This window comes from Chenopodium album, chromosome 18 (assembly GCF_948465745.1).
Source record: "Chenopodium album chromosome 18, dcCheAlbu1.1, whole genome shotgun sequence".
Taxonomy (NCBI): domain Eukaryota; kingdom Viridiplantae; phylum Streptophyta; class Magnoliopsida; order Caryophyllales; family Amaranthaceae; genus Chenopodium; species Chenopodium album.
This window is the reverse complement of record NC_137851.1, coordinates 5,486,359-5,501,010: the sequence shown is the minus strand read 5'-3', so window position 1 is coordinate 5,501,010 and position 14,652 is coordinate 5,486,359. Positions and strand designations below refer to the sequence as shown.

General features: G+C 37.2%; 2 protein-coding genes across 2 annotated transcripts; one reads left to right on the top strand and one right to left on the bottom strand.

Moving 5' to 3' along the window:
* The first annotated feature begins 667 nt into the window (after positions 1–667).
* LOC145592834 (dol-P-Man:Man(5)GlcNAc(2)-PP-Dol alpha-1,3-mannosyltransferase-like) lies at positions 668–7,794 on the top strand. The gene is made up of 14 exons (XM_081649337.1): positions 668–948; positions 1,371–1,594; positions 1,677–1,711; positions 1,813–1,950; positions 2,374–2,442; positions 3,644–3,801; positions 3,893–3,959; positions 4,034–4,087; positions 4,676–4,764; positions 6,341–6,457; positions 6,846–6,961; positions 7,062–7,140; positions 7,226–7,282; positions 7,365–7,794. Exons 2-14 carry the CDS (start codon positions 1,408–1,410, stop codon positions 7,534–7,536), a joined length of 1,338 nt encoding a protein of 445 aa, XP_081505463.1. The 5' UTR covers positions 668–948; positions 1,371–1,407; the 3' UTR covers positions 7,537–7,794.
* A 2,134-nt stretch (positions 7,795–9,928) lies between these two features.
* Positions 9,929–13,342, bottom strand: LOC145592833 (putative E3 ubiquitin-protein ligase SINA-like 6). The gene is made up of 2 exons (XM_081649336.1): positions 12,936–13,342; positions 9,929–11,563 (listed from the first exon to the last, which is right to left on the bottom strand). The coding sequence occupies exons 1-2, from the start codon at positions 13,335–13,337 to the stop codon at positions 10,877–10,879; spliced, it is 1,089 nt and encodes a 362-aa protein (XP_081505462.1). The 5' UTR covers positions 13,338–13,342; the 3' UTR covers positions 9,929–10,876.
* Positions 13,343–14,652: the final 1,310 nt, after the last annotated feature.

Here is a 14,652-nt window from a genome sequence, read left to right as displayed (position 1 = left end):
GATAGGAGTCATGAGACGGTATTCTCTACCTTGGGGGTAGATAAATGTTGCATTTCCTAACAAAAACAATAGTTGCCTGTGAATTCTGAACTCATTTCGGGCTTGGTACTTTAGAGGGATAATTTTTGTTGATAAACAATATGATATTATGATCTGCAAGACTTGGTAGTCTATCGTACATCATTATCATTGGGTTATCAACCCAACCCATCCATATGTATGACAATACCTCCTCTTTACCCATGTCACACCGAAAATGCGAAAGTAAGTTTGAAAATTTTGAAACAAGTAAATCTCACAATATTTGAAAGAATTGAAACAGTAAATCACACATTAAACGTCGATTAGCTTGGTGAAATTGGATTAAAAAGACCAATTAGTTTGAAAAGTTGGACACCTTTTGGTTTGTTTTATTAAATTAAATGAGGTAATCTTTTTAAATACAATTGTGATCGTTATAGGAATTTTGAATCAATGGAGATACCTTTTTTTGTTGGGAAATTAGGAAAATCCTAAGCAAATTTAAATCTAAATATGCATCACTTATCCGAAGCATATGGTATCCATATATTTCTATATGTAATCTAGCAGTATTTCTACCCTATCGGACATAAAACTTATTTTTATACATTGGTACAATTGTATAATATGACCATAACCGAGTACAAAATCAAAGTCGAACTACTATTACAAATTTATAATAAGACATACGTAGATCCCTTAAAAGAAAAGGTTTTCAAAAGGATTGTGATTTGTGAAAGGATTACAAAGTTCAATCTACAACTAAATTATAGAGTACGACTATCAGTATTGGCTAAGAAGTTTAGTTAGTTCAATCAGATGTTAGATACTTGCAGCTAAAGCAACATAAAGTAGCGAAACGGAGAAAGCTCAAGACTTTACAGTTCAACTCTCAGCAAAGATTTCTGGGAATTCTCCAATTTCCAGGTTTTCAACTTCCCTTCTAATACCCGCTTTTTAATTCATCATTCTTTACTTAATTTCATTTATTCTGATTGTAACTTTCATAATTGTAATTTCCGCTAACTTTTTTCCCGAATGTTTTGCTTTTATGTAATTCATATAGAACATGCTCATCATATAGTATAATTATTTTGATTGATTTGATTTGGTTTGTTTCTAATTTATGTATTAGAAGTTAAAGATTGGTTCTTTTTGTTTGTGAATTGAATTGAACCTCATTATATTGCTCGAAAATAAGAAATTCGTGGTTGATTTGGTTAGATTAGTCCGAATTATTGAGGGGTGGAGTTTGTTTCAGTTTTTTGGCAATAATTATGATTAATTCAGACATTTTAAGCTTAATGGCTATGAAAACCTAATACTTTATTGGGTAATGTGATAATTAGCTGAAGATTCAATTGCTGGAAATTTGGTGAATGAGCTATGGGTGATAAGTTAAGATCAAAAGCAAGAAAATCCCTTGAAGTTAGTCCTGTGACCGATCACAAGCTATCGACAACGCCCCCGGATTTATTGGATAGAGCTAAAAAGAATATAGCCGTGATCTTTGCTTGTGCGCTTCTTGTGTTCGATGCTGTTCTCCTCTTTTGTATAATTGCTTACGTCCCTTGTAAGTTCATCTTAAATTCTTGCTACATTGTTGTGTGTTTTGCTGGGTTGGCTATTCTAAGAGATTTCGGTTTCTTTGTCAGACACAAAAATTGATTGGGATGCTTACATGTCACAGGTGTGTATGTTTAAAGCATGAACTTAGTAATGTGGTTTTAAGAAGCTTAGCTCGACTTTTTGGTAGTAATTGCAGTATTGACTTATAATATTCTCAAACAGGTATCACAATTTCTAAATGGAGAGAGAGATTATAGTAACATAGAAGGTGACACGGGACCTCTTGTCTATCCGGCTGGTTTTCTTTATGTATATTCAGCTATTCAGTACATCACAGGAGGACTAGTCCATCCTGCTCAGGTGCTTCCCTCTCTGTGTCATCTTAGTTAATTGGTCATTGATCATGTGAGCTATTGAGTCTTTTGTGGCATTGAGGAAGGTCCGTGATGTCTTGAGTGTATCATGGCTCATCATTTGCATACTGTAACAGTGCTAGAATTTGGTATCCATTTCCTCTTTCTGTAGCACAATTGTCCGCCAACCACCACTAAGGATAAAGGAAGAATATTGTATGTAAAAACTTAAGACAAAGCTTTCATTCACAATCTCTGAGATAATAAATAATTTTTAATCTGTTAATTATAATTTGAAACCATTTGAAAATATATTATAAGGATGCAAATCAAATACGGAGTATTCAATCATTTTAAATATTTTTTTCTCCTCATCTCTTGCTTTGTGCTACTGTACTACTGACTGACATTGAACTTCTTGTTTTTGCAGATTTTATTTGGTGCTCTGTACATTATTAATCTTGCAATTGTGCTGTTCATCTATATCAAAACTGATGTGGTATAATTCTTCCTCCTGTTGTACGTTTGTAACTTTGTACCCCACACTACTGTAATGCTTGCTCTGCTATGTATCATTGGTTTTGTGTTGGCCACTGAAGTATCATAAACTTATACATAGACCAGTTGTTTAAACAACAAGTTGTAGATACACCTTACATATCCGTATTCTGAGAACTCTAGGCTACTTGCTCCTTTACAGATTGAAGTGTTCAAATTATGGCTGGAAGGTATCATACTCTAAAATTTACAGGTTGTTTTCCTGAGCTTATTTTGATGATATTATTGTGAAATTCTAGAGCACAGGGAGGAAGTTAATTTGCTTTCGAAGTTGACTTCGAATTACTTTGTCTCTACTCACCATATCTGCTAGACTTGCTATTTTGCTAATATATTGGGGGAAATTGGAAGGGAATAGTCGTGAGCTAAAAGCAAATTGCAAAATTTTGTCATTCAAAATATTAAACTGAGTTGCTTCATGTGGAATTTGGAAGCAACTGCGATTCTTGGCATGTAAACTAGTATGTTTTTTGAATCTGAAATGACACTGAAATACCTAGGTAAAATGTGATTTGAGACTTAGAGTTTCATTTAACTCATTGTTTTGAGGGGTTTTACATTTACTTCTGAAATAATGTATCTGAATTAATCTGTGCTGACGAGCAGTTGTTCCCATGCAGAAAGTTAAATAATTTTGAACACGACTCATGCTTGTTAAAGTGTTAAACCCTGTAATTTGAATTAGAGGAGTACTTTGAAAGCACTGAAATGCCTAGTTGATTTCAAGCCTTTTGATCTAGGAAGGAATCACATCCAAACACCGTGGCTTGAGGATTTACATATTGGTAGCCTTGTCTTTTCATTTGTATGGCTGAACTTTCGAGTCAGTAGTTAAAGGAGAGCAGATAGTTAAACTATTTTGTTGAAATTTTTTAAAAGAGACTTAGGTATGCTGGTGTGGTGTTTTAAATGAGGGAACTTGAAATCACTGAAGGCTTTTGTCTCAGGAGATTATCATGTTTATCTGATAGAGTTAGATCATCAGATTTGTTTGTACTATGCTCTAGTCTTCCTTTCAATTATTTTATGGATAGATTGACTTGATGAGGTATTGACTGACTTGTAGAAAGTTTTGGGTCTATAACATGAAATATGTTTTTGATGGGATATTAATCTGAGTTTGTGCTGCTACTTTTGTACAGCTTCCTTGGTGGGCTCTTAGCCTTCTTTGTTTATCAAAGAGGGTGCATTCCATATTTGTACTTCGTCTTTTCAATGACTGCATTGCTACAACACTTCTTCATGCTGCACTAGCAATTCTTCTTTATCAGAGGTGGTGGCTGGGGTTAATTATATTCAGGTTCTGTTCAGAGTTCAGACTTTAGAATTTACTAATGTGAGGCTTTGTATTTGAGATGAGTTGATTTACTATGTCCTTTGTATTTGTGCAGCTTGGCTGTGTCAATAAAGATGAATGTGCTACTCTATGCGCCTTCTTTACTACTACTCTTGTTGAAGGTAGATACATACCTTATGTTCTACTATTTAATCTCATATTCTGTTGCTTAAAAGCTAAGAAACTTTTGCCACAGGCTATGGATATCAGTGGAACAATAGTGGCTCTTGGAGGAGCAGGATTAGTTCAGGTGCTTGCTCTAACCTATTAGCCACATACTGGTATTTGTCATAGTATTGATTGATTTTTGGATCCAGATATCTCAAGATTTTACTGAGTGCTTTTAGCAGATATTTCAACCTCAGTTTATGTTAATTATTAATTTGATTGTCCAACTGCCGGTTCTTATTCTGTTAATACTTTGGAATGCTTTACCAACTTTTCAATCATGAGGTCTAAGTTCGTGCTTTCCTATCAGTTTCATGCATTATATTGCAATACAACATATTCAACCATGCGGTCAAACAATAGATAATTCTTATTAATGTGCTTAAGCTTGTATTGCTTGAGAGTAAATCAGCAATAAAACTGCAAATACTGGTTTTCTGTTACCAAAACAATCCAATCTTGAACTTGATCAAACTTCAAACCATTGTTTCCCCCACTGATTATTTTCCTGCTCAAGAAATTCTCTTAGAGATTCTGTTCATAGGGATGTGCTTAATTTTCTTTTGCTTTTGCTATGTATTGTTAGGTAAGATGTCAAGTGCTGCTGCTGTTGTGTCAGGTGCATTGATTTCAAATGATAAATCCATTCAAATTCATGATGGTTCTGCAGATCCTGCTTGGGTTTCCTTTTTTAGTATCATATCCAGTAGCTTACATATCCAGAGCCTTCAATCTTGGACGTGTTTTCATTCACTTTTGGTACGTTTTCAAACTGCTGTTGAAATTATATGGACCTTTTCACGGAAGCTCACATGAGAAAGACATGCCTAGCTGCATGCTAGAAACTGGGATCCATAAAATATTGATTTTACTAGTTATTATATTTATTAGGTCCACACTTGTTAGTCATTAATATATGTATGGCTGTCTCGCTTGCTAGGTAAGAAAGTGTGACAGACCCAGTAGGAATTTTGCCTAATGCTGAGTATTGGGTTAAGGGATAGATGTTGCTGAGAATCCATGGCTTACTGCTCTAGTTATGTTTGAGAATTGTGGGAGGTAGGTTCCTTCAGTATTTTCTTAGTTTTTTTTTGGCATGGAGAAGGCACCATAAAAATAAAAAATAAGAACTTGAACATCAAAGTCTGGTATTTTTTCACATTGGTGTTCCTTCATCTTGATGTTTTATTAAACACAACACAAGGTGTGACTTTTGTGGCTTAGGAAATCATAATTTTTGGCATTTCTTTAATTAGCCAGTTCTAAATCCATTTTCTACTGAAACTTCCTAAACTGTTCTCAAAGGGTCTTTTTAATATGACTTTTGTCTACATGGGGGGGGGGGGGGGGGTTTATTTGACTCAAATGTGAAGATAAACCTGTGACTATTAGGCAAATCAAGGAAGTATCTTGCATCAACAATTCCTGTGGGTTCTCAGAAAGGTTGCACATGAGTTACAGCTTTTAAAACAGGGTTTACCAAGGCTGTTTTTTGTTGTCCAAATGGAAAATTTGGGCCGCGGGTGACAGAGAGGATGTCTGTGACTGTGTTTCTAGGAAATTTCCATTTTGGGTTCTGTCGAGCTTTCCGATATTGATTTTAAGTCTTGTCTTCTGGGCATGACTTACGGCCTTTGCAGCCGGAAATAAATCTTTGGTCTAATGTGGCATCCAGAGTTCCAGACCCAATGATAGATACCACAGGAGGCTTACCTGCAATTTGAGTCTACAGTTGCCATGTGCCTTGGAAGTGTCTCATAAACATGACATATAGCCTTCATAATGTGGTCCATTAGGTGGATGACAGATTTTTGAGGGGACACTAGGATGTATTTAGAAAGCCTGTGAGATTTTAGATTATGCAGAATTGCCATTCTGGTGGGTTGTTCATTCATGGACTATTACCTTTAGTGGGGTTGTAATTTGGTCTTGGTGTGATGGATTATAGGCTTTAAATGTATGAGGATTATAACCTTCACTGTGATATTTGACAGGGTATTTCAGATTTCATGTCTTGTATATCGAGTGTAACTAAATAGAAACGAAGGAAGTATATTGAGTGTTTGTTTACTGTTATATATACATCCTGATGTGTGCCCCTTTCTCTTCTGAGCATATGTTAGCAAATGACGCACTATATATCTTTGATGCCTTTTTTTTTTTCCCTCCCCATAATTTTTTCCCTGGATTTGTATGTACGTTTTATTCACTACAATGTTGATAGTTGAAATATGATAAATTGTGTTCGTTGTTTACTTTCTAAACCGCGATCCTTTGGTAATTCTATCTATTATTGTTTAATGCTATTTTCCTCAATCTTATGCTTCATTTTCAGGTCTGTTAACTTCAAATTTGTTCCAGAGCCAGTCTTTGTTTCAAAGGCATTTGCAGTTACACTGCTGATTTTACATCTCGGACTCTTGGCTATTTTTGCTCACAAGAAGTGGTGCAAGTAAGAACTCACTTTCTGCTTTTCTGGTAGAGAAAGGTGTTCATGGTCTTAATATCTCTTTGATTTCCGATGAGATGCTAAATCATGAACTTTCTTTGTTACAACCCTACATTTAATATAATGGAAATTAATGACTATTCTAGGCTAGCTTGATGTTCTGTGTTTGCTGGCTGGGCTATTTAAATTCAATCACTAAACGTATCGTAGGATTTTGTTACTTGGACAAAAGCCTGGGGTAGAGCTGTAGAGAAATCTGCTCTGCCTTGTTCCTAGAAATATAACCTCAATCATGTTTTTCATAATGTAGTGGCAGTTTTAAGTAGTATTTGTTTGACAATGGAGAGTATTTAAGGATCAGGAGTGTTGAAAATCATTTACTGTCTTGTAGGCATGAGGGTGGACTTCTGAAAGCGTTGCATTCTGCTTACATTTCTACTGTAAGTTGCTTCCCTCTCAAGGGACTTTACGTGTATGGCACAACCTCAAAAACACTAAAGGAAGAGCGTAAGTTATCCATGCAATTGGCTTTCTCTGGGATTGATGGGACACGATAAATGTCATCTTCATAATTAATTAAACACTGAATCACATGTTTCAATTTCAGATATCGTAACTACCATGTTTGTTGGCAACTTCATTGGTATCGTTTGTGCCCGCTCACTACATTATCAGTTCTACTCTTGGTAAGTTTCTGCATAATCTGATGTCTATGTATAAATTTGTCCATATAGCAGTGTATCTTATCACGACGATTTGTTTTTGTCATAGGTACTTCTTCAGCGTGCCTTATTTGTTGTGGAAGACACCCTTCCCTACATTGTTGCGGTATCTATTTGTTCTTTGTTTAGATTACAAGGTGACTAGTGAAGCCAGCATCTAATCTACTTTTCTGTGTTTCATATTGCAGCGTTGCGTTGTTTGTGGGAGTTGAGTGTTGTTTGAATGTTTATCCGTCAAACAGCTACTCATCCGGCATTCTTCTTTGCATCCACTTGGTAATACTATGGGGGCTCTGGATTGCCCCTCCTGAATACCCGTACGTGGATGAAAAGTCATCAGCCAAACAGAAGATAAAATGAAAGTCATACACAAAACTATAGTTATGCTCTACTTCAATGTGGAAAAGAGAGCAACAATATTGAAATTTTGTTAAACTTTTTGAGTTTTACGGTACCAATGAAGGCAATGATGTAAAAATTTTGGAGCAGATTTTTCTTATTCTTTTTAATAACTGATCTGCAGAGCTTGCTAACAAAGTACAGTATATGCTAAAGGCCAAGTTCTAACTAATTGTCTTAAAATCTGATGTGCTTATAAAGACAATATGCGTGTTTGTAAAGACAATATGCGCAAATGCATTATTGCAAGTAACATAAATAAATGGCTCGACACTATGCATCAACTGATTGAAATCATTTCTTGCACTTCTTGGCTTCCATTGCAACAAATAAGCGAAATAGTTGTATAATCAACAAATATCGCGCTCTAGCTGTTAAGGTGGAACTTGATCATAGAGGGGTCCTGATTCAAGACGTGTTCTGCGACCTCTGTCGTTCGAAACCAGAGGATTTACAACATCTCTTTAGAATGTGCTATAGTGCGCGATCAATTTGGAGGGGTGGATGCCTCGGCATTCGCTCAAAATTTAATGGAGACCTTTCTCTCTTAGATTGGGTCCAAGATTATATCCGACTTTTTATTAGTCATGATGGACCTTCTAGTACTCGCTTAGGTACCTTCGTGGGTACGCTTTGGAGTTTGTGGTTATGTCGTAATTCCAGAATCTTTAGGGATTCTTCTGCGTTCCCGTTCCTTTGATTCTCTGTTTGCGGAGGTTATGGATAATCATACAATCTTTGTCAACTTGGACGGCCTTGCTAGTTCCCCTAATGTTGTGGCAACAGATGGAGGGGCCTCTTCTCCGCCGGGTTTTTACATTGCTCAACTTGGCTTGACTTCCCATGGGAGTGCTTTGCCTTCTCTTCAAATAGATGGCTCTTGGTTCAAAGATTCTCAACAAGCAGGAATGGGATGGTGCTTGGATAACGATGACCCACTAGATGATCGGATCAGTAGTGGTAGTAACTTTGGGGTTTGTTCCTTAGCTTTACACGCGGAGGCGTTGGCATGCATGTATGGGCTACAGTGGGCTTTAGATCGAGGGTTTCGGTCTCTCACGGTTTTTACCGATTCATATAATCTTGTTACCCTGCTTCGTGGGGAGGGCCAAGGTAATGTCACTTACATTTGGCTCATTCAGAGGATTTTACAACTTGGCTCAACCTTTCGGGTTTTTAGTATCCATAAGGCGGATCGTCGACGCGTTCAGAGAGCTCATCTAATTGCTGGAGAAGCGGCGATTAATTCTATTTGCTTTAGTATTAATATGTAATTGTTTGTATCCTTTGTCAAAAAAAAAAAAATTTGGTTGTTTATTGGAATCATCTCCTGCACCTCTTAACTTCCTTTGCAACAACCTTAATTCAAAAATACATAGACCTGTCATGGTTTCAAGCCAACTTTTATGACATCAGTGGACACCCCTTACATTCACTTAAATTTTGGAAAAATTTCATGAATTTGGTTCAAAAGCATGGATTCTAGACTTCAATTTTTGTATTTTTTGGGCTCGGAAAGGAAAGAGAATGAGGTGCTTCTCATGCATCCAACGAGACTCCAGGAGACCATTTAGGTGGTTAGAAGTTTAGAACCATCCACATTACTTCTTACCTATCCAGTTAACTATTCCTTAAACAACACAAGGACACCACATGCCCATATGTGACCGAAAAATAGTTGTATGTAGTTTCAAACAATGTTATAGGCCCTGAGACGCTTCCCTTGCCATTATTTCAACTTTCGTTACAGGGTTTTGAATCTCCAAAAATGGTACTATTTCATATATCAAAACTTTCATATTTGTCCTCCAGAGAACATTGTCACACTCGACACATTGTCACACTCGACAATGTTAAGCATCGAGGTGTTTCTCGATGTTCTTAAGGGGCTACCGAAGACCAACTTGTGATCTAATCTAATTCACACCTTGGCTTTAGAAGAGAACTTTGATTTGAGATGAGCTCATGTTTGTCAAACTTTCTACAAGCGAGGCAGCAAATACAAGTACCCTCGTTTGCTAGATTCACATACTTTTTTTTTTAAAAAAAAAAACACAAAAAAAAAAAAAAAAAAAAAAAAAAAAGAGCTACAAAAACGGATGATGAGAATTAACCATTTGAACTATCCCTCACTTTCTAGATTCACACATACTACCTCCCTTGAGGTTGTCATAATTCAAATCTTTATCAGCAAACATAGAGATAAATTCCTCACATATCTGAGCAAAGAAGATAGTCAACTTGTAGAGGGGCACCTATGATAAAAAAAAAAAAAAAAAAAACCCCTTTGAGAACCCCATTTCAAAAATTAAAATGGGTTAACTCCTTTAGCCATTGCTACATATTTACCTATCAAAACACGTCTCATGAGAATTGTAACTAAGAAATTTGACGCATTTCATTGCATCATGTTCATGCTAATCCTGTGAGTACATCTCAAACTTTCTTCATCTCTTCTTTGGTGGGTAGGGGCAGCCTCATTTCAAACCTCTTTGGCAGAACATGTGTTACTAATTTATTATCAAGAAGTATTTCTAATTTCGTTAAAACAAGCAAATAATTGCTGCACTTCACTAGCAAACAAACTTGTCACCAAGCATATTCAAATAGCTTTACAAGAGAATCTACCAGGAGAAAATGTCAGCTAACAATGAAGATGCAAATTTCTTCAGTGCAGGCTTATTAACAGTATAGTACATGCCTTAAATCACTGATTAAATTATTAGAAAATATGAACATACACGACAAGCATTCTGTCTCTCCATTGATCCAGAAGGTTTCATAAATATTACTAGTACATAAATATAACATATATACATATCCATTTCCTAACAAAAAAAAAAAAAAACTTGTAGATTTTACGCCAAACAGTCAAGAACGTCGGACCACTGCTTTCCCAAAATGAGTAAGGCTTAAAAGAGCATGAAATCAAGTTCACTACTTTTTTCAAAAAAAAAAAAAAAAAAAATCACCCTTAGCACCCCTCCCCCCTCTTCGGGGAGGCAAAGGCACAAATCATAGAACAAGCAGAAGGTGAAACGGTGCTCGAAACTCCAGCTATGTCAAAGTCATCGAGATTTTATATCAAACATCGCACTCCAACTAGTCATAATAAAGCAGTGTGGATGCAAAATGATCGTAAATTGCAAACTGTGAAAGCCTTGCTTGAGAATTCAGCTAAAAGCCTAAAATTTGAAGGGGGCCAAATTGAATGTAGTACCGCACAGAACACTAACCTTAGCATGTTTGCAATTTTCAACTGTTAGCATCCTTTAACTGCCAGATAACCCGCTGAGCTCAGTTATTTTAAATGGCCAAAACCAGTGATGACTTCACGAGAGGCAGCTTTACTCAGTATGCAAATTTGCAACTTGAGGGAGCCATCAGACCCACCACTGTGGTAGAAATAATCAGGAATTGGAAAATAATCTACAGAAGGAGGATCACTGAAATGCCTTGTGGTACAATGTGTGAAAGATTTAAATTTAAGAGAGGTGGTGCCTCCCCTTGATAAAAGTTCATATGCAAATCTTCCATTTGATGGGCTTGGATCAATGCATCTAACTGCTATTGAGTTTCCTTGATTCAAGATGAACAGAAAGCCATCTTTCTCTTCCTGAAGAACAAGAAATTTTTTATCCGTCCCCAGAGATACAGTGAAGACAGAGTTGTAACGGAAGCGAGTCACAAGATTAACATGCTCTTTAGACATGTGGCTGGAAAGTCTCATAGGTGAACCCCGGAAGAGGCAGCCAGAAAAAGGGCATGAGCACGGTGCGTAGATGCACTTATCCTCATGCTCATGTTTTATACAATAATTGATACTCTTTTTGCAACCGTACCCTAAATAACAGCATGATACTTGTACTGATTCAATAACCTTTTCAATGGCCCGACATCGGATACTTCCAATTATCCCACGGCATGAGGGACATTTTTTATTAAGGCTGACACAGCATGAGGAGCATGCTATATGCCCACTGTAACACTGCACAAGCAAACAATATTACGTCATATAATAAAAGGCTTGCAAGCACAATCTATCTCCAGTTATTCATGTCTAACACAACTAAACAGCAACACAAGTATGTCACGAAAAGTTGGAAAGTCTAAACCCTGAAGTGAAGTAACAGCCATACACACAAATCCCCCCCCCCCCCCCAAAAAAAAAAAAAAAAAAAAAAAAAGAAAGCAATCCTGCAGATACCACAAGTTACAGCTCATCCGGCCAAATCACAATTTTGCACCTAAAATAGTAAAACGAACAAAAATTTCATGTTTGAGATCAATCCTAGAATAATACTCTTCACACAAGGGTAAATAACAATAATCTGATCTAAGTCATATCTTCAAGATAATCACACTGTAGTGATTTTAATAATTACTTAATGGAATAAATGCTGCGACTCATTCAATGCTACAAGAGAACAAGAAGGCATTGTCATTCTAAGGGAAGAAACTCCTGCACTACTAAAGTAGTGATAGCCTGAGCATGATACTGAAGCTTGCTTGTAAATCACTATACACGATAACCAATAATAACAGGAAGAAGTACATAACCCGAGTGAATCATTGTCCAAGTACCTAACATCATATTAAATCTTTATATTACAAATCTTAATATTTTTGTCCATGTCTTAACATTTCCAACCATCAACTATCCTAAGACATAAACCCTCCATAATAACTTGTCCGTGACCAAGAAAAGATGCATGCTCCAAGAAACCACAGAACATCAACCCTCCTCTATCTTTCACACCATAAAGTCCACAAAGGCACCAATCACGAGTCCTTTTGAACTTACAAGAGAAAGTTGTACACTGCCACTCCACCATCAAATTCATTATGTTGCATTTGCAATTTTGCATACCCAAGTAGAGCAAAATCAAACTAATCTATATAAAACCACATAGCATTAACCTTAATCCTCAACAAACAAGCCCAAAAAAGTTACTTGTTTATTTTGATAGGTTCCTCCTGGCTAAACACCAAATGCATTCCAGCCTCCTAAATACCACCACAATAACTAGTTGAGACACCACCTCCATCCCTATACCATACCACAATAACCAATTGAAAATTCATACCACTTCTGGTACCCAAATTACCACCAAATGCAAGCAATAATTCTTAAAAATTGAAACTTTCCAACACACCCCCAACCAAAACAAAAACCCCCAATACATAATTTCAATTCTTCCTGCAGACTCTCATTAATTAAGATAACACAAGACCTAAAAATGCAGATTATAACCCTAAAAAGCAAAATCATTTCTAAGAACCCATTAACAAAAATCAATCATCGAAATCAAAATGAACTAAAAAGGGAAGAAAAGATTAAAGCTTGAATAGAAGAATACCTGAAAAACAGGAACAGTCAATGGGTTGAAGCAAATGGGGCAATCCAAGACATCCGGGTCGCTTAGAACAACAGAAGTGGAGGCAGGAGGCTTGATGGGTGCCGACTTGATGGGTGTCGGCTTGGTGGGTGTCGGCTTGGTGGGTGCCGAGACAGGCGGGTTGGTGGGTACCGAGACAGGTGGATTGGTGGGTGCGACTGCATAATCGGAATTAGATTCATGTTGTGATGATTGTTGATGATCAGAGTTAGAGGAAGAAGAGGCAGGACTAGAGGTAGAGGAAGAAGAGGCAGGAGAAGTGTGGGAAGTTCTTGTTCTTTTAGGGTTAGGAAAGCGGAGAAGGACGACGCCGGAGTCGGAGTCGGAGTAGGAGTCTCTGGAATTCATGGAGAATCTCGCCATTTAAGGGTACACTCAATTCCACTTCTAAGATTAACCCACAAACAGAAATTGGAGGGGGTGGTGGCGGTAATGGTGGCACGTTTCACTTTTTTTTTTTTTTGGAAAGGGGGGCGTTAAAAGTGGGATTAATCTTCGGTTTTTTTAATTAAAAGGTTGGTAAATGACGAACAAGGTCAGATGACTCAAATATAGTTAAGTTTTGATAACAACGGAACAAGACACAATTAGTACTTCCTTTCAAAAAAAAAAAAAAAAAAAAAAAAAAACGCAACCAGTACATTGGATTAATTAACTAGGTCTATTGAAAGTTGGGAGGAAGGGTAAAAGCAGTGGCGGAATCAGAATTTTTAAATTTAGGGGACAAATAAACATCCAAATACTTAATAAAGAAATCTTAAAAATCTTTTAAACAAACTACATGAAGGGACTTGATCTCGCGTGGACCATATGTTAGTTCTAGTGCTTTACCATCGCATTACTGCATTATCTAACTTGAACCAAATTTTAAACCAAATTTTACCATTGCATCATCTAACTTGAACCAAGGATTGCATATAGCACTACCCTTATATTAAACCAAATTTTGAATCAGCCTGATTGTAAATTTATGGGTATTTAGGTCGAGTTAATTTCAATTTATGTTGATAAAAAAGTTGATTTATGAATTATGTTTTCTTCATTTAGATTTGGATCAATTTTTAGATATGATATATGAAGTATATTTTTTGACATACCCTAGTGTTAGGATTTAGGAATATAGGAAATTATATTATTGTGATGTATTTCCCACATATATTTATTTATTTAGGATAATAATATGTCTTAAGACTCTTAACGATATTCTAAGATATATTTAGGGGCCGTTTGGTTGGGGGTAATCAGGAAAGGGAATCGGAATCAACTGGCTCGATTCCCTTTGTTGATGTTTGTTTACCACTTTTAATCATTCCCTTTACCCTCCCCATTACCCCAAATCCTTCCAACTTCATTCCCCACCCCCCCCCTAAGACTTTCCCATTCCCTACCCACCTTCACACCACCACATCACCACCTTCACACCACCACATCACCACTAGAAAACCATCCCAGACCACCGCCGCCCCTACCCAGACCACCGCCGCCCCTCCCCGACCATCGCCCTCCCCTCCCCCGAGCCTCGCCGACCTCCCCTCCCCCGAAAAAACCTCCCCTAGCCCCGTAAAACCCTAGTCCCGACCTCCCTTGACCCCGAAAACTGCCGCCCAGCCTCCCACCACCGCTAGGGTTTCGAGGGTGGTGGGAGGCTGGGCGGCGGTTTTCGGGGTCAAGGGAGGTC